The 18,219-nt window shown below is 39.4% G+C and overlaps 5 protein-coding genes across 7 annotated transcripts in view; 3 read left to right on the forward strand and 2 right to left on the reverse strand.

Annotated features, from left to right (window-relative positions):
• The window catches only part of LOC113216348 (uncharacterized), a 19,183-nt gene extending 18,711 nt beyond the window's left edge, over nucleotides 1–472 (reverse strand). Inside the window, exons 1-2 of the mRNA XM_052272796.1 lie at nucleotides 334–472; nucleotides 41–223 (exon numbers count right to left, since the gene is read on the reverse strand). Of these exons, the coding sequence (XP_052128756.1) occupies nucleotides 41–223; nucleotides 334–421 (271 nt within the window). The 5' untranslated portion in view covers nucleotides 422–472. The remainder of the gene's footprint in view (nucleotides 1–40; nucleotides 224–333) is intronic.
• A 403-nt stretch (nucleotides 473–875) lies between these two features.
• Nucleotides 876–4,207, forward strand: LOC113210052 (phosphoribosyl pyrophosphate synthase-associated protein 2). Of its 3 annotated transcripts, XR_008011791.1 has the most exons (9): nucleotides 876–998; nucleotides 1,626–1,744; nucleotides 1,844–1,963; nucleotides 2,037–2,146; nucleotides 2,234–2,412; nucleotides 2,493–2,768; nucleotides 2,896–3,042; nucleotides 3,174–3,399; nucleotides 3,488–4,207. XR_008011791.1 is itself a non-coding variant. In XM_026427868.2 (8 exons), the coding sequence occupies exons 2-8, from the start codon at nucleotides 1,662–1,664 to the stop codon at nucleotides 3,330–3,332; spliced, it is 1,074 nt and encodes a 357-aa protein (XP_026283653.1). In that variant the 5' UTR covers nucleotides 876–998; nucleotides 1,626–1,661; the 3' UTR covers nucleotides 3,333–4,207. The 3 variants fall into 3 exon arrangements, 2 of the variants coding, with proteins under 2 accessions (XP_026283653.1, XP_026283654.1); XM_026427868.2 differs by having other exon boundaries at nucleotides 3,174–4,207; XM_026427869.2 differs by lacking the exon at nucleotides 876–998 and adding an exon at nucleotides 1,026–1,175 and having other exon boundaries at nucleotides 3,174–4,207.
• A 210-nt stretch (nucleotides 4,208–4,417) lies between these two features.
• LOC113210033 (GPI mannosyltransferase 2) lies at nucleotides 4,418–6,431 on the forward strand. Its single transcript, XM_026427844.2, has 2 exons — nucleotides 4,418–4,690; nucleotides 4,796–6,431. Exon 2 carries the CDS (start codon nucleotides 4,803–4,805, stop codon nucleotides 6,393–6,395), a length of 1,593 nt encoding a protein of 530 aa, XP_026283629.1. The 5' UTR covers nucleotides 4,418–4,690; nucleotides 4,796–4,802; the 3' UTR covers nucleotides 6,396–6,431.
• Nucleotides 6,432–6,554: 123 nt separating this feature from the next.
• Nucleotides 6,555–9,205, reverse strand: LOC113210032 (DNA-directed RNA polymerase III subunit RPC5). Its single transcript, XM_026427843.2, has 6 exons — nucleotides 9,009–9,205; nucleotides 8,389–8,645; nucleotides 8,069–8,288; nucleotides 7,409–7,939; nucleotides 7,137–7,300; nucleotides 6,555–7,038 (listed from the first exon to the last, which is right to left on the reverse strand). The coding sequence occupies exons 1-6, from the start codon at nucleotides 9,039–9,041 to the stop codon at nucleotides 6,633–6,635; spliced, it is 1,611 nt and encodes a 536-aa protein (XP_026283628.1). The 5' UTR covers nucleotides 9,042–9,205; the 3' UTR covers nucleotides 6,555–6,632.
• A 398-nt stretch (nucleotides 9,206–9,603) lies between these two features.
• Nucleotides 9,604–18,219, forward strand: part of LOC113210031 (lethal(2) giant larvae protein homolog 1) — a gene marked incomplete in the record, with an annotated part of 22,598 nt that continues 13,982 nt past the window's right edge. The window contains 23 exon segments of the mRNA XM_052272792.1: nucleotides 9,604–9,754; nucleotides 10,643–10,729; nucleotides 10,810–10,907; nucleotides 11,125–11,209; nucleotides 11,285–11,382; nucleotides 11,466–11,609; nucleotides 11,702–11,840; nucleotides 11,921–12,117; nucleotides 12,200–12,345; nucleotides 12,434–12,654; nucleotides 12,734–12,958; nucleotides 13,034–13,186; nucleotides 13,284–13,548; nucleotides 13,629–13,809; nucleotides 13,906–14,147; nucleotides 14,301–14,449; nucleotides 14,532–14,764; nucleotides 14,887–15,067; nucleotides 15,145–15,349; nucleotides 15,877–15,991; nucleotides 16,245–16,399; nucleotides 16,740–16,792; nucleotides 17,278–18,219. Of these exon segments, the coding sequence (XP_052128752.1) occupies nucleotides 9,746–9,754; nucleotides 10,643–10,729; nucleotides 10,810–10,907; nucleotides 11,125–11,209; nucleotides 11,285–11,382; nucleotides 11,466–11,609; nucleotides 11,702–11,840; nucleotides 11,921–12,117; nucleotides 12,200–12,345; nucleotides 12,434–12,654; nucleotides 12,734–12,958; nucleotides 13,034–13,186; nucleotides 13,284–13,548; nucleotides 13,629–13,809; nucleotides 13,906–14,147; nucleotides 14,301–14,449; nucleotides 14,532–14,764; nucleotides 14,887–15,067; nucleotides 15,145–15,349; nucleotides 15,877–15,991; nucleotides 16,245–16,399; nucleotides 16,740–16,792; nucleotides 17,278–17,340 (3,444 nt within the window).

Below are 18,219 nucleotides of genomic sequence, written 5' to 3' on the forward strand. Positions count from 1 at the left end.
GGTACACCACAGAAAAGGGGAAGGCCGAAGATGTACTGACCTGGGCCGTCGACGATGTTGCGCAGCGCGTTCTCGCACTCGTCCTTGAGGCGGATGCCGTTGAGGTTGCCGGCCCGCGTGCAGATGAAGGGCTCGGACGGGCGCACCAGCTCCTTGGCGCCGCGCTCCTCGCAGTGCGTCGTGTCGTACATCTCGCCCGCGCTGCCGGGCCGGGGCCACGCCGCTGCTTGCACAAGACCATCAGGACGGCGGTCGCACAATATTTTGTGGGCGGGTACGGCGGGCGGCCCGCGCCGGCGACGGGTGCGATAGCGACGCGGGCCCGGCGGGTACCTAGCAGGAGGAGGGCGGGCAGGGCCAGCCGGGGCGCGCACCACGCCGCGGCCCGCAGCTGGCGCAGCGCGGCGACCGGTGGACTCATGGCCGGCTCCCGCACCGCGAGCTACTCGCCGAGTGTGATGTGGTCCGCGCCCCGCCCCGCCCTGCACCCCTGCACCCCGGCACCCATACCCTTCCCCTCGACGGTTGTTACACCGTCACTCGTTCACGGCCGTCCCTTTGGTAGTACCCAGCCGCTGTGGCACGAAGGGCACAAAATAAAGAAGACTGTCGATACGTAGATACCCCTACCGTTTCCATGATCTCTGATAATAATAATTTCTGTTTGACTCCGCTTTAGGAGAGGATTGATTCATCGGGTATACCTTATCACAACCCAGAGCAACCACCCCGTTTTACTTTGGTCGTTGTCGAAATTGTAAACTATCTATATCCGAGCTTGTGGGGCTTGCGGGAGGGGCATTTTGTACGAGACAGGTGCAGGGGCAGGGGGACCCCCTCCCCTCCCCCGTCTTCCCTCCCGCCACCCCCACTCCCCCTTCCGTTCTCCATCCTTCCGCTCGCCGTTCGCCTCGCCGTTCGCTCGCTACTCCCTCGTCACTCGCCTCGCCGAGCCTTGTCTTGTTTGTTGATGCGCCGAAAGATTTCAGAGACTTCAGGTTAGTTCTTGATTTTGTGTGTCGACCGGTCGACCAGTGACGAAGTTGTTCGGAGTTCTTTGAGGCTATTTATCAGTTCCATTTTCTTTTCAATATATTTTTCTTTTGTCACGGCTGGAGTTGTCCGGGGCACTGCAGCTGACAACTTAAGCTTGTGCCTATATTTCAATCAATCCGGTTGGTGTCCTTTAGTATTTCATTTTACTCTCGAGGCTGATACCTCTCGGCATTCGGTACCGAATTTCCTTTTATGCAACATTTTTGTTCGTATTTCATGTGGTCAGTCTAACCTATTCGTGCAGCTCTGTTTGTTTATTTGATGTGTGGTGTGAATAGACAACACATGCTCTTAATCTCTGCGTTGCTTACTGTGATACCTAGCTGACATGGCAGAAATTCTGTTACATTAATACACATGTATTGAATTTGGTTACACGTTGAAGGCATTTTCCACTATAGTTGTAATTGCTTGGTTATGTCCTGCTCTCAAATGAAAATATCATCAATGTCTACTGATTTCTGAAAGCCTTCTATGATTTAGGATAAAACACATCAAACTATGAAACTGTGCTCTTGTGTAGAATTAGGTATAAGAATGTTTTATTTATACTTTATTTGCCATTACAGTTTTCTCTTCAGGATTGTTGATAGAAATCCAACACCATGGCGATGGACTTTCCGGCATCCTCGGATGTCATGATAATTGCTGGCAATTCCCATCCTGAATTAGCTAATTTAGTTGCAAGGTAAACAGACTTAAATATGAAGCCCAATTGGGAACGCTTGTCTCTCTCCTACATTTATCAGTTAGTTGTGTAACATTATACAACTTTTCTTTTCCACAGCCGATTAAACGTGAAAGCAGGAGATGCGTCAGTTTACCACAAAACAAACCGTGAAACTATGGTTGAAATTGGGGATTCCGTTCGTGGAAAGGATATTTACATCATACAAACTGGAACTAAGTATGTGCTAAAAATGAAGTTTTATCTTAAAGTTTAAAAAGGATTTTAAATTATCTATTTTTCTTAACATCAGAGATGTCAACAATAATATTATGGAGCTGCTTATCATGGCATATGCGTGCAAAACATCATCCGCTAGAAGTATTGTTGGAGTAATTCCTTACCTACCTTACAGCAAGCAATGTAATTATCTTGTTCATTATGCAGTTTATTTCTTACTTGTCATTTTAGGTATATTGGCCTCTAATTAAAGTTTGAAATGTCTCTTAGGCAAAATGCGAAAACGAGGATGCATTGTATCAAAGCTTTTAGCTCAGATGATGTGTAAGTCAGGTTTGTCCCATGTTATAACCATGGATCTGCATCAAAAGGAGATTCAGGGATTCTTTAACTGCCCTGTTGACAATTTGCGAGCATCTCCTTTCCTTCTGCAGTACATTCAGGAATGTGTATGTATCATCTCTACATTTTTGTTAAATTTGTTCACAAAATTATTTTAAGTGACACTTTTCCCTCCTTTCCTTATTAGATTCCCGACTACCGTAATGCAGTCATTGTTGCTCGTAACCCTGGTTCAGCCAAGAAAGCTACATCCTATGCAGAACGTCTTCGTTTAGGAATTGCAGTTATTCACGGAGAACAGAAGGAATCAGAATCAGATATGGTTGATGGACGCTACTCCCCTCCAACCTTGCCCCGTTCTCGTACAATGGATGTAAGCAATGGAGTGCCAGTCCACCCAGCCAAAGAAAAACCGCCAATTAATGTTGTCGGCGATGTGGGCGGACGTATTGCTATTATGGTGGTAAGACCAATTTTTTTTTTTTTTTTTCAAAATCTTCAAAAATTAGTATTTGAGTTGAATATTTTAATGCTTTAAATATGTCGACATTAAGAGTTGTTTCAATCACATTCCGCTTTTCTTGTTTTAGGATGATTTGGTAGATGATGTAGCATCTTTTGTAGCTGCTGCAGAAGTCCTAAAGGAACGTGGTGCATATAAAATTTATGTGATGGCAACTCATGGATTGTTGTCATCAGACGCCCCTCGTTTGATTGAAGACTCTCCCATTGATGAGGTGTGTTTTTAGCTGTCTCAAACTTTTGTATTCACTCTGATTTTACTAACATGCATTGCTATTTATTATTGCCATTTATAGTTGCTATATATCAGTGGGTGTTGACAATGTCTATTTTTGTTGTTGTCCAGGTTGTTGTCACTAATACCATTCCACATGAGCTGCAGAAAATGCAGTGCCACAAAATCAAGACCGTGGACATCAGTGTGATGTTGTCTGAAGCAATTCGAAGGATCCATAACAAGGAATCTATGTCTTATCTCTTTAAAAATGTGACTCTTGAAGATTAAAGCAAATATTTTATGTTGCTGGTTCTGTGCATGTGAAGACTAGATTATTCCAGTATTCTACCTTAAAGTACGTTTCAGTATATCTCACCTTCCTTCTTTTTATGATTTAATTATTTTGTTTGTTCTTTCTATTAAGCTTTTATCTTTTGGTTTAGGGTGTAGTTGGTGCTGTAAGCTCTCAAATCATGAAAGTATTTGTACCCTCTAATATTCATTCAGTATGTGGAAGCCGACTTTGTCATGAATCTATCCTTGCCAACTAGCATTTCACTTTTATTTCTTGCTTTAGGTAAATCTTATCTCACTCTGCAGTGTATTAATTAGTTTAGTCTTTGTTTTTTCTGCAGAATTTTAGAAATTTTTTGTAAATTAAATTCTTTTGTTGGAATATTTTTGTCCTCTTGAAAAAATAACAGTCCTGCTGTTTATTCGTATAGTTACCAAAATGAAAACAATGATCGTAAATTTTATATTTTGAAATTAATGATAAATCTATTTTTGTAGAGAGAGTGATTATAAACTCAATCAAACAATGGATTTTATTTGTCAGTTTTGCGACCCATTGTAGTCTTAGTCATTATTTTTTCATTGTGTAGTCAACTTATGTTGTCACAAGTATTGGTGTGATTGAAGATTTTCAGTACACTCTTGTGGGTTTTCTCGCAAGTCATGTACCTATATCTTTTAGGTATAGCATAGCCTGACTAGTTGGCCCTGACCCTGTAACTGTCGTGTACTTCTCAATGTACTGTAGATGCCAATATAGATTACCAAATGAAGTTACGTAGTCTCTGTAGTCTAGTGATACTTTTGGATCTTGAGTTATTGTCATCTGTGAGAACCAAGTATATGAATAAACTCTGTTGTTAATTTTACTTGATTTTAAATTGATTGCGAAGCCCATGACAAGGCCAATCTAATTTCATTGTTGGTGTCATTCACAAAGCCCCGTCTGCAATAATCAATCAAAACACCGTCAATTTGACAAAAAAGACGTCAATTTGATGAAAATGTACCCCCAAATTTGATGAAATTTTGACGAATTTACGTCAAATTGACAGTTTTTTGATTGATGATTGCAGACGGGGAAGCACGTTCGCATTCACCTAAACAATTAAAAAAAACTCAAATATTTCAGAAGCTTACAGTTCTTTCACTATCAAACAAACCCAGCCTGGGAGTTATGCAACCCATCACACACATCCTCCCCGTGCCAAGAAGCACAAACACGGAGTGCGAATACAGCCATCACTATTTACACAGACCCGGCCGGGTGGCGATAACCGTAACTATCGTCGCGTCGTCTGGTGCCAGTTGTAAACAAAGTGAAGAAAATAGTCAACAAATATTCCGCTAAGGTACTATTCTGATACAAATGGTGGATTCTCATTAAAATGGAAACTTCAAATTTTCGCCGGTTAGATCTATAAGCACTCTTTCTAAACCAAATTTTGTTTTTACAGGTTATTTATGATGTACACACTGAGGCAAAAAGTTGTGTGGTTTGCAATTAGTTCACGCATATTTGTGCTTCTTGCTCAATGTGTATTTAATGCTATCATTCCTGATCATGATGCTGAAGATGTCTTCAGACGACCCATTTTACCAACCAAAGAGGAAAAGTTTCTTGATCGCTTAGTTGATGTACTATTAGGTGGACTTGAGAGATGGGATGCTCAATATTTTCTCCACATCGCTGAGCATGGATATGTGTACGAAAATACTCTGGCATTTTTCCCACTGTTTCCCATAACTGTGCGCTTCTTGTCAATATGTCTAAACATACTCACTAGGGGACTGATGTCTTATAGAAGTCTCCTCCTCATCACGTCAGTCTCGCTTAATACAGTTTGTTTCGTGAAAGCAGCTGATGCTCTTTTTCACTTAAGCATTAAAGTGCTGGACAACGAAGCTTGGGCTTATAAAGCCGCTTTATTGTTCTGCATCAACCCAGCCAGCATTTTTTTCTCAGCTCCATACTCAGAAGCAATGTTTGTATTGCTTTCATTTCAAGGCATGAGACATTCTATAGACAGACAATATTCTAAACTTAGTGCAATTCCTTTTGGATTGGCTGCAGCTGCCAGATCCAATGGTGTTCTTAATGTAGGGTTTATAATTTATTGTAGCATGAAACAGTTCATTTCAGAAGAATGGCCGATTCTATCAAGAAAAAGGGGATTCAAGAATAAGTTACTGTTGCCATTAAAAATTGTATATTCCATTTCCCGCCTCTCCGAGTCATGTATTATAGCTTTAGCCCCATTTATGGCTTACCAAGTATACTGTTATGTACTATTTTGTACCTCACAAAAATTATACATTCCAGAATATGTGCTTGAATATGGTAGAGAACGTAACTTTATATTACCTCAATTCAGTGAAAACTTTACAAGGGAACCAGACCATTGGTGTTACTTACCATTCCCCCTGGCATATTCATATGTACAAAATCATTATTGGAATGTTGGCTTTTTACGGTACTACCAGTGGAAACAGTTTCCTAATTTTATCCTAGCTGCTCCTATTGTTTTCCTTGTTCTGTGGAATTCAAAAATTTACTTTCTTCAAAACAAAAAAATACTTTTAAATCTTGGATTGAAACTTGGAGACAAAACAGAGAAGTCAGATGAGCTGCATTCCAAAATGCCAGCAAACATGTTTGTGTTTGTAGTCCACGTCGTGTTTTTGACAATCTTCTGTATGGCATTTGTTCACATCCAAGTAGCAACAAGAATGATTTGCTCAGCAAGTCCAGTCCCTTATTGGTTTGCTGGATACATGCTTAATTATAGACTGAAAAGTGGTTCAAGTAGTAAAACAAGAGATCCTAAAACATTAGTGACTAGTCAACTTAAGAAACTCCAGGCTAGGAGATCTAAATATGGTGTTTACAAAGAGTCTAGTTTATCAATAGAGTTATTAGACAACATGAATAGTAAGTGGCAAGTAATTTTATTATCCCACACACCTAACAGTCAAGGAAAATGGGTACTGTTGTATTTTTCCTTGTATGCTCTTATAGGCACTGTTTTGTTTAGCAATTTCTTACCATGGACCTAATATTGAAATAAAAGAAATCGAAATGATATTCCTCAATTTTGAAGCAAATAATTGAATGAATTCAGTTACATATCACTATTCACTCAAATATTTGCGACTGATGTTAAAGAACTTTGCATGGATACAAAAATCTTCCCACAGTAAGTAACAGACAATGAATACAATTTTCAACAAGCTTTGATCAAGAAACAGGGAAACATATCACAATAACAAGTGCCAAACTAGCACAAAAACATGTCAAGACATTTCATTCTCATCACTTAAGCTTTTTTTTGTCCTCTTTTGGGGCACTGGAGTCAATTCAGAATTATTGTTTACTTGTCTGCCTTCTGTACCACTATCAGAATCAACTGATGCACTAGTTGACTTTCTGCGTGATTTGACCTGAACATCACTGGTTCCATTGATGTTGCAGTCTACCTCAGAACCGGGCCCAGATAGTGAGACTGATTTCTTCCTTTGACGTCCTGGGCCTTCACCGTCAGAGCTAAACGAGGAGTCTCGTCTTCGACTGCCTGATCGAGGGCCTCTTAATTTAGAGGGAGATGTAGGTGGTGTCTGAGGTTTGTGCCTAAAAGCGTCATTGAGGCTCCTCTGACGAGCTTCCCAGAAGGATTCCATGCGGTGTATAATTTCAGAATGCCTAAAACAAAAACAAGAAAAAGATTTATTTTGATATTGGTTTTTCAGTTTGAATACTGATAAGATGATAACAGTAATCATCTTTTACATTTTAAATACCTTTCAATAAAATCCTTATCTAGGGGTAGTTTTAACTCCCATCCTTTATTCTTTTTCAGCGTGGCAATTCCTTCTAATATTTCTAGGAGTTCAGCAGTTGGAAGTTTCACAATTTTGTTGATGGCTATGCGATCAACATATTTATGCTGAGTAAATTGGAGTAGCTGAAAATTTCAATTCAGAATATTCAGAATTCGCAGAATAGAGTTGTTTGATAATAAGGCACAACTTAAGACAAATACACAAAAATGTAGTTTGAATTGCAACTTTACCACATAGTCTCGACATCGAACCATAACTTCTGATGGGATACCACTCACAGCGCTAAATGTTTCCTTAGGATAGATAATATCACTTCGTACAATCCAGTTTCCACGAACTAACAAGGCTACATTCTGTATGGATTTTAAAACTAGCTGCACATCTACAGGACCAGGTAAAAGTGTCATGAGGTGTTTGAAAGAAAGCAGGCGAGCTTCTTTCATGATAGATCGTACTTGATCTGCAAGATTCATTGCTTTTAGGCATCGTTTGGAAGCACCACTGGTTGATTCATCTACAGCATCAGGATCAATTAAGTATTCTAGGTAATCCTTATCATTGAGATTAAGATCTGCAACCTGCTCAGTTATCTGCGCACAATACAATTTTGAGCGTTCTAGTTCTGCTTCATCAGCGTTTGCTGTCACATATTGTGTATGATACCATGGCTCACTGGAGCTCATTTTACTGTGGTAATCGTAAGATTGCTCTCGTGCTTTCTTCAACCTGTCATTTTCCTGTCGTGCAAATTTAACTTTGACCTATTAAAAAAAAAAAAAAATTAAGAGAAAAAAAGGATTAATGAAACAGAGCTAAGAAAAAATAAGATCTCAGAAATGTAAGATGTATATTTAAAAGTAGTTTCAAAAAATATCTTAAGTACACATTACCTGTTTCAGCTCCTCCTCCTCTTCTCCACCAGATAACTCATCCTGATTGTTAGTTGGGCGCTTATCTGATTTGTCCAGATAGCTAAAAGTTGGTCTCAAACTAACAATCCCGTTTAAAGGAGTCAAGTGCAGTTCTCCATCATTTAACACACCAATTGCATAGTTACTTGTGTCAGTAAGGAGACGACTAGATTTCAGAGTCATATGATCCATTTTACCACTGTAATTAGAGCAGAGCAATACATCTGTGTTTCACAATGTATAACCGATAATAATACAAATAGTCTTCATAAGAAAGCTTGTAGACTTATTCTTTTTACCTTGGGAAAACTGGCTCATCACCAGATTTACTTGAACTTGACACACCATCTGCATTGATAGCAATTTGTTCTCCCCTGCCAGAATCATAATTAGCAGATCGAGTATCTATGCCTAACTCAAGTTCAACCTCCTGAAGTTGAGGTTTGATGCTACTCTTCACTACGGGATTTTCGGAACAAGTTGAAAATGCAGGTCTTGTTGGGTATTGATAGATAAAAAGCTGCTTTGCCAATGTTTGTGAAACGTAGACTGGAATCTAAACAAAAAACATATTTGTTTAACAATTTAGAAAACTGTATTTATGAAAGATACCCTACTCTCATGGCGCTAACTAAACTAATGCAAAGGATTTATTGAACACTCTAAATTTTATTGACATAGATTTTTTTTAACCTAATGACAAACCACATACAATATGACACAAAACAAAATTGATACAGACAACAACATAATTGACGTTGCCATATAAAACTGTGAAATTTTGGTGGGAATTCCCAGTTATTCGTCATGAGTTGTTTACAATATCGAAAATAAACCAACGCCAATCAAGCGCCTCACCACGTTTTATAAACATTGCGCTTGCACGCAAAGGTTAAAGATGCTAGTATGAATACGCTACCTCTTGAATGACATCGTCATCCTCTTCGCTCATTTTCTAGGGCGTGCTAAAAGGGAAAATCAATGACAGCCAGAAACTCAAAATCTACAACAACATGTCAGAACTAATGGATTAATTGCGTTCGGTCATACGATCCGCGGACAGCGGACAACAACCGCCATGGGTTTGAGCAAGATATGTGACAATTAGGAGGGTTATCGGGGTTATCTAAGAGCCGTCGCACCCTGTTACGAGGCTAGTAAATGCGTTATGGTAAATTCGAACTCACTCTTCAAATCGGATATTTCCATTAACATGGCCATATACTGGCCACGCTTCTCTTGATCTCAGGTTGAACTTTATTTTGCGCTAATCGATCATCTTGACAGTCGATAAAAATTAACACGGTTCGATGTCAGCGGGGTACCTTAAGTCATATCCTCGGGTTTTGGCAACAGGTGAATCTTGTGTGAATAGCTCCGCCCGAGGCTTCAAAACTCGTATTGCTATCTCTCTCCCTCGCGCGCACTGACACTGACGAGTAAGAGTGAGAGGTGAGATGGCCACCTAGCTGACACCTTCGTACACATCTCTCCCGTGAGTCATCGAACTCCAAAATGGCGTAAAGTAGTGCGCGTCCCTGCTGGACCTTTTTTTGTGTGAGGGACAACTTCAAAAAGCTTTACCGGCCATGGTAAGCGCGCGATAAACGCTCGACTTAATTTTCTAACGGAAGCTGAGACGTATTTTCGTTTGAAATGAAGAAGGTATGCGGGCGTAGGCATACACAGTGAAAAGGATTAGGGATAAAGTTGAAGCACCTCACACCCAGTCGTCGTTTGTTTTGTTTGGCGGGGACGTAAACAATTCTGCACTTTTAACCATTAATTTGTACACAATAACGGCATCAAGCTGAAACATCTACGAGTCCTTGGTATGTTCGACATTTTGGGTATGCAGTCGGTGTCAATCCGACCAAGAAGAAGCCGTACGAAAGCCCCAAAGTGAGACGTCAGGGGTATTGTTGGGCGGACACCGGCGTCCGGATAAGCCTAGAAGTCGGTGACTGTGTTGTCAAACCTAACCTCCCCTAGCTAAAATTCGCGTCTGTAAACCCCCAGTTTCCCTTCTCCTTTTCCAGGGGCGCTTCATGTACCTATTACTAGTTGCTTTATGCTTGAATGTACGCGCCCAATCTGTCGTAGCCCGAACCGAGGTATCTTCTCACACCGATTAGGTATGTAGGGTAACGAGATGGGTATATGTTTGGGCGACTCCGTGTCCAGTGTACATTACGGGTACGTGGACCTCTGATGTTCGTGGTCCTCAGTTTTGACCCTGGGGCCGCTCGTTCTTCGACACGGTTATCTCTGGCTGGTGGACGACACGCTGAACCGCGCCCGGCTCCCCGCCTGACGAAGTTGTCTGCCCGCCGGCGGAGATTCAATCGTAATGTCATGTCTTGGTTAGGTTTCTTAACACGACTCTTTGTGGTGCTGCCAGGGTTCTGACCCTCTTGTACGATTATTCCCTGACTTTTAAACCATATATTGCATTTACATTTGGGTGTGAATTATCACTTTATCTCCTGCCCTCTTCTTGATACAAATGAGAACTAAGATTTCCCATGGTAAGCATTGTTTATATTTTTCCAGGACATGCTGAAGTTTATAAGAGGGAAGGGGCAGCAGCCCACCGCCGAACGTCAAAAGCAGCAGCGAGAACTATTTGCCTTCAGAAATGTGAGACAGCTGACAATATTTCTATTATCGCCGATCTCTATTTTGCTTGTTACCCATTGCATTAATTAATTGTTTCTCAGACGCTTCACCATGGGTTCCCTAATAAACCCTCAGCCCTGGCTTGGGATCCTGATCTCAGATTGATGGCCATTGGCACTTCCTCTGGAGCCATCAAAGTGTATCCTTTTTCTAACAACTATTAGTTTGCAAATCAAAAAGTAGGCAACTAGGTGTAAATTTAAACATGCTATTTTTATTTTTTTTTAAAGAAAGCTTTTGCTCTTAATTTTTATGATTGTGGGGAAAATGTTGGTTTCCAACTAATTTGAGAAATTTTAAAAATCACAACTGTTGCTTCAAACTGTCTCAATTTGTTTCCTTAACTCATAGCCCAGTGTTGGAAACCCTGGCGTTGAATTTTATGGGCAGCATCAAAGTAATGAGAGTCCAGTCACAAGGATTATTTTCCTGCCTAACCAGGTGAGAGTTAGTAAATGTATTGTTTATCTACTTAAAATTAAGTCATGATTATTAATCGACATTTTCTGATTTTAGGGTCGCCTGGTAACACTGTGTGATGATAATTCACTTCATTTGTGGGAAATAAATGGGAGTTCCCTGGAGGAAGTAAAATCGCAAGCCCTGGAAGGAAAGTAAGTTTTTTTTTATATATATTGATCATCTTAATTTCAAATTTCTTGTTGCAAGAGTTATTAATTTGTTTTGTATATGTCAGGTTAAAAAAGATATCAGCATTATGCTTGGAGTCAGCTGGTAAAAATTTGTTACTGGGGACTGAGGGTGGAAACATTTACTTGCTCAGCCTTGAGACATTTGAAACTGCTGAGCCAGTTATTTATCAAGATGTTGTTCTTCAAAAGTAAGTCACCACTTTACTATTTGCTATTTGAAATTAGGTAAGCTGAGTAGAATGCTCAAAGTCACTAAACCTTGTAACACTCTACATCACAGAATAACTGAAGAGTTTAAACATAACCCTGGAGCTGTAGAAGCCATTGCTGAACAACCAGATCAGCCAGATAATATTTTGATTGGGTACAACCGTGGCTTAATGGTTCTGTGGAACCGTTCAACATCCACCGCTGAGCAGGTAGGCACCAATCAACTTCAATTTTCCACATTCTCTCTCACATACATTTTCAATTAATTTACATATCTGTTTCCTTTTAGACTTTTGTCAGCACTCAAGACTTAGAAAGTATATGCTGGCATGACAGTGGAACGAAATTTACATCCTCTCACAATGACGGCAGTTATGCTATCTACAATGTTCCCAAAGGCACAGAGCCTCTTAAAGATCCTATCTCCCCTCATGGACCATTTCCATGCAAAGCTATGACAAAGTTACTGTGGAGACAAGCAGAGGGGTAATTAGTGCACCACTTATGTGTATTTTAATTAATTTGTTTTCTTCTTAGCAAATCTTATGAGTGTCATTTCATATTACAGAGATGATATGATTATTTTTTCTGGAGGTCTTCAAAGAGCCACTCATTCTGACCGCTACTGTATCACTGTGAGTCAGGGTGAAAAGATTGTGGTTTTTGACTTTACATCCAAAATTATTGACTTTTTCACAATCACCCCTGTAGAGGGTATGTTTACATTTATACATTATTACTATTGTTAGCATTATTTTCATTATGTTTCTCTTATTGACCCTTAAACAATTTTTTTATCCAGACGCATCTGGTCCAGAGGCTCTTGTTGTTCTTGCTGAGGAAGAAATTGTTGCTATTGATTTGCAAGCAGATGATTGGCTTCAAATCAATCTGCCATACCTGGTTTCTGTACATGCCTCATCAGTAACTTGCAGTCAGTATGTTTCTGATGTGTCCCCAGAATTGTGGGAGAAAATTGAAGCTTGTGGGAAAAAACAAATGGAGGGTCAATTTTCTAATAAGGTGAATAGGGTAGATCTCTGTATTGCGTGCACTGTAAAATTATGAAGAAATCTCTTTCTAATTTTTTCTTATTTCACAGAAATGGCCGATTGATGGAGGAGTCATTACCGATGAGAAACCTGAGCCTCGTGATTTGCTGTTGACTGGTCATGAGGATGGCTCTGTTCGCTTCTGGGCAGCTGGTGGGGTAGCTCTGCGTCCTCTATATAAACTTACCACCTCAAACTTCTTTCACAGTGATGACATAGCCCATGATGATCAAGCAGATGATGACGATGACAATGGATGGCCTCCCTTCAAGAAGGTTGGATTTGCACAGATTTAACTACTATGATTCATTATGTAAACAAATTTCAAATCTTATTTGCTTCAATTTCAGGTTGGATTTTTTGATCCTTATTCTGATGACCCCCGCTTAGCTGTAAAGAAGTTGGCTCTCTGTCCTGTGTCAGGAGTTTTAGTCGTAGCTGGGACAGCAGGACATATAATCATAGCGGACTTGGAAGACGAGGCCAAGGAAGATGATATTCCTGTACGTTTAGAAAATGCTCTTCAATAAGTCAAGTTTTCTTTAAACACATATTTTGGTGGTCCATGAATAAATCTGATCTATGCTCTTTTTTTTCCAGGTCACTGTTATGAATATTGTGTCGGATAGAGATGGATTTGTTTGGAAAGGTCATAGTCACTTGGCTGCTCATGAGAACAAAGTAAAGATTCCAGCTGGGTTTCAGCCAACGTCTGTTCTCCAATTGCATCCACCTGTGGCTGTGACTGCCCTTATGTTGCACTCAGATTGGGGTGTTATAGTTGCTGGCACTGCTCATGGCCTTGCTCTATTTGATTACATCCGCAGCAAACCTGTGGTTACCAAATGCACTCTGAACCCAAATGGTTAGCTTATACTTTAGTTAAAATATTCCGTGTGCTCCGATATAAGCCTTCCATTTTCTAATCTATATCTATCATTGAAGACTTGTCCGGGGCCGGAGAACAAGCAATCTCACGCCGCAAATCATTCAAGAAATCACTCCGTGAATCTTTTAGACGACTTCGCAAAGGTCGCTCAACACGCCATGGTGACAAACGAGGGGGTGCTACTTCTGGAGTTACTTCACCAACTTCCCCTGCAGGCAATGAAAGGAGGAGGGAGGGGTAATGAGTTCTTTCATCTATTTTCTCAACCTAATAGTGACTTTCTTATTGCTTTTTTAAATTCTTGTTTTAATCTGTGTTTCTTTTTGGATGCAGTGATACAAATGCTGCTACTTTGGAGCCTAAACCTATTGAGCGTCAAGTTGAAGCTCGACCTGTTGATGATAGCCAGGGCAGTATGGTGCGCTGTGTGTACCTGGCTCGCACTTACATTGTCAGTGTTCAGAATACCACCCCCACAATGTGGGCAGGTACCAACAACGGAACTGTGTACGTCTTTACCTTAGCTATTCCACAAGGTGCCAAGAGGAAGGATGACGGTGTGCATTGCCAGCTGGGTAAGTTTTTAACTGTGTGCTAATCATAAATTTAATTTCTCAATAAGCATGCCAAATGACATGCACTTGCATTTAACAAGTTATTCTGGGGAAAACGTAAACTGTAAATTACCGTTACAATAATTCCTTATTGTCATGTACATTTTATTTTAGGTAAGGAAATTCAACTGAAGCACAGGGCCCCTGTTATTGGAATATCAATAGTTGATTCTGCTGGTGTACCTTTGCCTGAACCTCGTCAAAAGGGACCAGAACCTGTTGGACCTCACAGAGTTATTATCTCATCTGAAGAACAATTCAAGGTACAGTGACCCGAAATGGAAAATAAATTGTACCTATCTAGTAGTGAATTTACTACTTTTATCTGTTTGCCTGTTTGTATAGATGTTCACTCTTCCAAGTCTCAAGCCCCTTTGCAAGCTTAAACTCACTGCTCATGAGGGAAGTCGCGTAAGACGAACAGCCATGGCCTTATTTAAATCTGTATCAGCAGCAAACCCTCAACATTCAGAGTGGTGTCTTATTTGTTTGACAAACATGGGTGATTGTATTGTGCTGTCTACCCCTGACTTGAGAAGGCAATTGAATGCTGCTGTGATTCGTCGAGAAGATGTGCAGTATGTATTCTTCACTTTATCATGCCAGATGCATTGTGCTTTCCAGCACTGTAATAACTGTAGGTTCGTTAACTTGATAGAATGACAGTCTAAATTTATCACTTTCATCGTTTTCCTTTCAGTGGCATATCCAGCCTTTGTTTTACTAAACATGGAGAGGCATTGTACCTTCACTCCTCAAGTGAATTGCAGAGAGTTGCTCTCTCTGCCCAACATATTACTCTAGCACATTGTCACCTCAATCTCCCACCTGGTGTAAGACCACGTAAAGATGAGGATGAAAATGAAGAAGAGTGTATCCAGGTATGGGCTTAGCTGTATAACCGTAATATTGACATTTATGAGCAAGTGTCTGTCTTACACAAATAGTTGTCTTTCAGGAAGAACAAGAGGGAGAAGATGTAGAAAAAGAAAGCACAGAGGTTGAAGTAGTTGTTAAGCAGGAAGCTGAAGAAACAAGTGAAAGCTCCCCTGACAAAAAAGAAGAGAAAAAAATATCCTCTCCATCTCCTACTCCCAAAGCTGCTAACACCACTGCTCCAATGGTCAATGGAGGTACAGAACCTACTGGAAAAAAAGAAAAAGGTTAGCTAAATGTCTTTGCATGTGTTTTTCTGTGAATTATGGGGTATTGTGATGTCTCATGTTCATGTGCTGTGTTTAAAATCTGTGGCAACCTGTGATGTTTACCTAGCTGTTTTTGAAAACTTGAAAACATTACTCTTTTTCTAACCCAAGCAACGTATTGTAGGCAAAGTTTTGAAGTTAGTTAGAGCATGTCAAAGTTCTCTTAGAACTGGTTTTCGCCTTTTATACATGTACATTTTGACTGAATTTCATGTTACCTAATTGCTTCTGTTTAATATCTCTTAAATGAGCTTGTGTGAAACTCCCCTTTAATGTCATTCACCCTAGTACAAGAGAATTAAGTTCCTGTAATTTTTATTTCTTAAAAACAAAACTAACTAACAATCATGAGTTTATGGTTACAAAATTTATGTGTAGCATGATTTAAATCATAGAGTAGGGTGCCACTCAAAGGGGAAATAAACACACATGATTTGCCTTTCCTTTGCGCGCTTTGCTCAGTAGTGGTGTGGCTTGAATTGCAGAAGTGAGTAGCAATAACATTGATGAGCCAAAGGAAAATGGTGTTTCTTCCGAAGAGGAACGTTTGGAAATCAGCATGGGAGACATCACCATTGATTCAGTCAAGGACCATCTGATGTAAGTTGTATACCTTAGTGGCTGTAATAGACAATTATATATTTTGCATGTCATGTTATTCTTATGTAAATTTGTACATTCTTGTTCCAAATTGACTATGTTGCAACAAATTCTCTTAGTAATTTCTCAGTACATTTGTTTTTGGACACCATTTTGTCAATGCCATTATTGCCCAGTTCTCTGGCACTGGTTTTGTCTATGCAAAATGCTTTGCTCTGTGTTGCTTATTGTCATGGGGGCTTTGCTTGCACAGAAATTGCTCTGCATTGGAGGAGAGCCGAGTGACGACCGAAAAGATTGAAGTGAAGAACAACAGTTCTTTGTCTGAATCTGTGATAGTCAAAACAACCACTACGATTATCAGCAATGAGGAAAGTACCAACAATACCACACCTGCTGTTGCTGAGAGTAAGTAGACTAACATTGTTTCTCAAATTTATATAAATGCATGGAAATACAGTTTATATTTACTAGTGCTAGTGCCTTGCTAAAATTAAGCTTTGCGTCTTTGGAAGCACAGTCCTTTTTCTTATAAACATTGACATTTTTCTGTGTGTATGGGACCAACTATATTTGTTTTTCCGTGTTTTGGTCTATGAATACTCTTCACATTCTTTATGCTGTTCTTGTTATCCTTTTGTTTTTCTAGAAAGGCGTGCTTGTCACTTAAAAGAAGTTTCCCTGCTTCTTTCCTTCTTTTGGCAGCTCATTGTGCTAGTATTTACTTGCGTATGTTGTTACATCTTAGGCAACGTCGCGGAGTCCCTGACATTGTCAACTTCTCGAACATATGCCCACGAGGTCAGGACTTTACCCTTTCCCATGAAAAAGTGACATATTTTATTAGTAATTGGTTACATATCAGAACCATAATAGAATGTCATTTTGCCTTATGTCTTGCTTGGTTTGAGCTAGTGGGATCCGTTTATAACACTGGCAGTGGAACCATGAAAAAGCAAGCTTTTAGATAATCCCAATATTTAAGCATTCTGTGTAAAACACTAATTTTTTTAACATCTAGCATAAAGGGCTTATGTTATAGTCGGATCCCACATACCTAAAACACAAAATTATTACTAGTTCTCTTCAATCTTAATTTTAGTGCATGGACACTTGTCTTAAAGTTAGATGCATGTTAAAAAAAAAAAAATCCCTTACATTTTACTATCCTAAACAGTATTAAATCTTCTGTCCACTTTTTAAACTTTTGTTCTTGGTGTCTGGTCTTGTTTGATCTGTTGTCAGTAAAGTATGTTTGAAAACTTCTTTTTTTTTTTTTTTTACAGATTAATTCATTGAAGGCACCTTTAGCGCCTGCAGAAGACTTGGAACTGGATATGACTACATAGTACTTTTAAATCATTGGGCTTTTATCGTTTTCCCCTTTTAAAAACAAAAATTGTCTTATATATTTTATCTCTTATAATTCTTCACTAAATCTCCCTGAGCATAGCTCTTGACTTAACTCCATAATTTCAACAAGTTAGTACTCATTACTACTGAATTCAAGTTAATTTTACTTAATTTTTGACGTGCATTGTTACATAATAATGTTACAGTGTTACTTGATTTTAATTCTGACTTTGCTGGAAGGAAGCTAGCATATAATTTGTACCATACAATAACATTTTACTGTTCAACTGTCTAATATTTCTTATGGGTATGTGAATTGAACTCGCTATTTTTTTCTCAAACATTTGACTATGTACTCTGGGAGTGGGAATAGTACTTAACATTCCATCCTGACCTACTGGCAGAATAAAAGACTGTTTCTGATGTTACTTGAATTTGAATTCTTTTATTTTTTACATCAATTTTAAAAACAAAATTTGTTTGGCCAGATTGCACTAAGCCTTCTCATTATTAACCGCAAAAAGTGGGTGAAACAACCATTTTCTTCTTGGCGTTTTTCCTTTTCCGTTTTGGTTTTTGGAGAAGCTTCATGTTCCTATACTGTGTGCTCATTTTCATGTTCAAAGTTCTGCAGTAAAAAGATACTGTCAGATATTTTTGTGACCTTTTGACCATATTGTTATCTTTCACTTTTGCATCTGCTTGAACTGCGGCCTTATTTTCATTGATGTATGTATTATTTGTCTGGACCTGTAAAGAGAAATTTACTTGTGATATATTTGGCTGCTCTATAAGCCTAGTTATTTTGATACTGCAGTATCATAAAGGATGTGTACTTAAACACTCCATAATTGGTGTACCATGCTCAGAGAAAA

This window comes from Frankliniella occidentalis, unplaced genomic scaffold, assembly GCF_000697945.3.
Source record: "Frankliniella occidentalis isolate FOCC.00 unplaced genomic scaffold, Focc_3.1 Scaffold225, whole genome shotgun sequence".
Taxonomy (NCBI): domain Eukaryota; kingdom Metazoa; phylum Arthropoda; class Insecta; order Thysanoptera; family Thripidae; genus Frankliniella; species Frankliniella occidentalis.

Excerpts from the sequence above, each read along its gene's own strand:
- LOC113210052 (XM_026427868.2), top strand. The coding sequence starts at position 1,662 with ATGGCGATGGACTTTCCGGCATCCTCGGATGTCATGATAATTGCTGGC. Across the intron at positions 1,745-1,843 it reads TTAGCTAATTTAGTTGCAAG|CCGATTAAACGTGAAAGCAG; the intron begins GTAAACAGACTT and ends TCTTTTCCACAG. Across the intron at positions 2,769-2,895 it reads GACGTATTGCTATTATGGTG|GATGATTTGGTAGATGATGT; the intron begins GTAAGACCAATT and ends TTCTTGTTTTAG.
- LOC113210033 (XM_026427844.2), top strand. The coding sequence starts at position 4,803 with ATGATGTACACACTGAGGCAAAAAGTTGTGTGGTTTGCAATTAGTTCA.
- LOC113210032 (XM_026427843.2), bottom strand. The coding sequence starts at position 9,041 with ATGAGCGAAGAGGATGACGATGTCATTCAAGAG. Across the intron at positions 7,940-8,068 it reads AGGAGGAGGAGCTGAAACAG|GTCAAAGTTAAATTTGCACG; the intron begins GTAATGTGTACT and ends TTTTTTTAATAG. Across the intron at positions 7,039-7,136 it reads GATAAGGATTTTATTGAAAG|GCATTCTGAAATTATACACC; the intron begins GTATTTAAAATG and ends TTTTTGTTTTAG.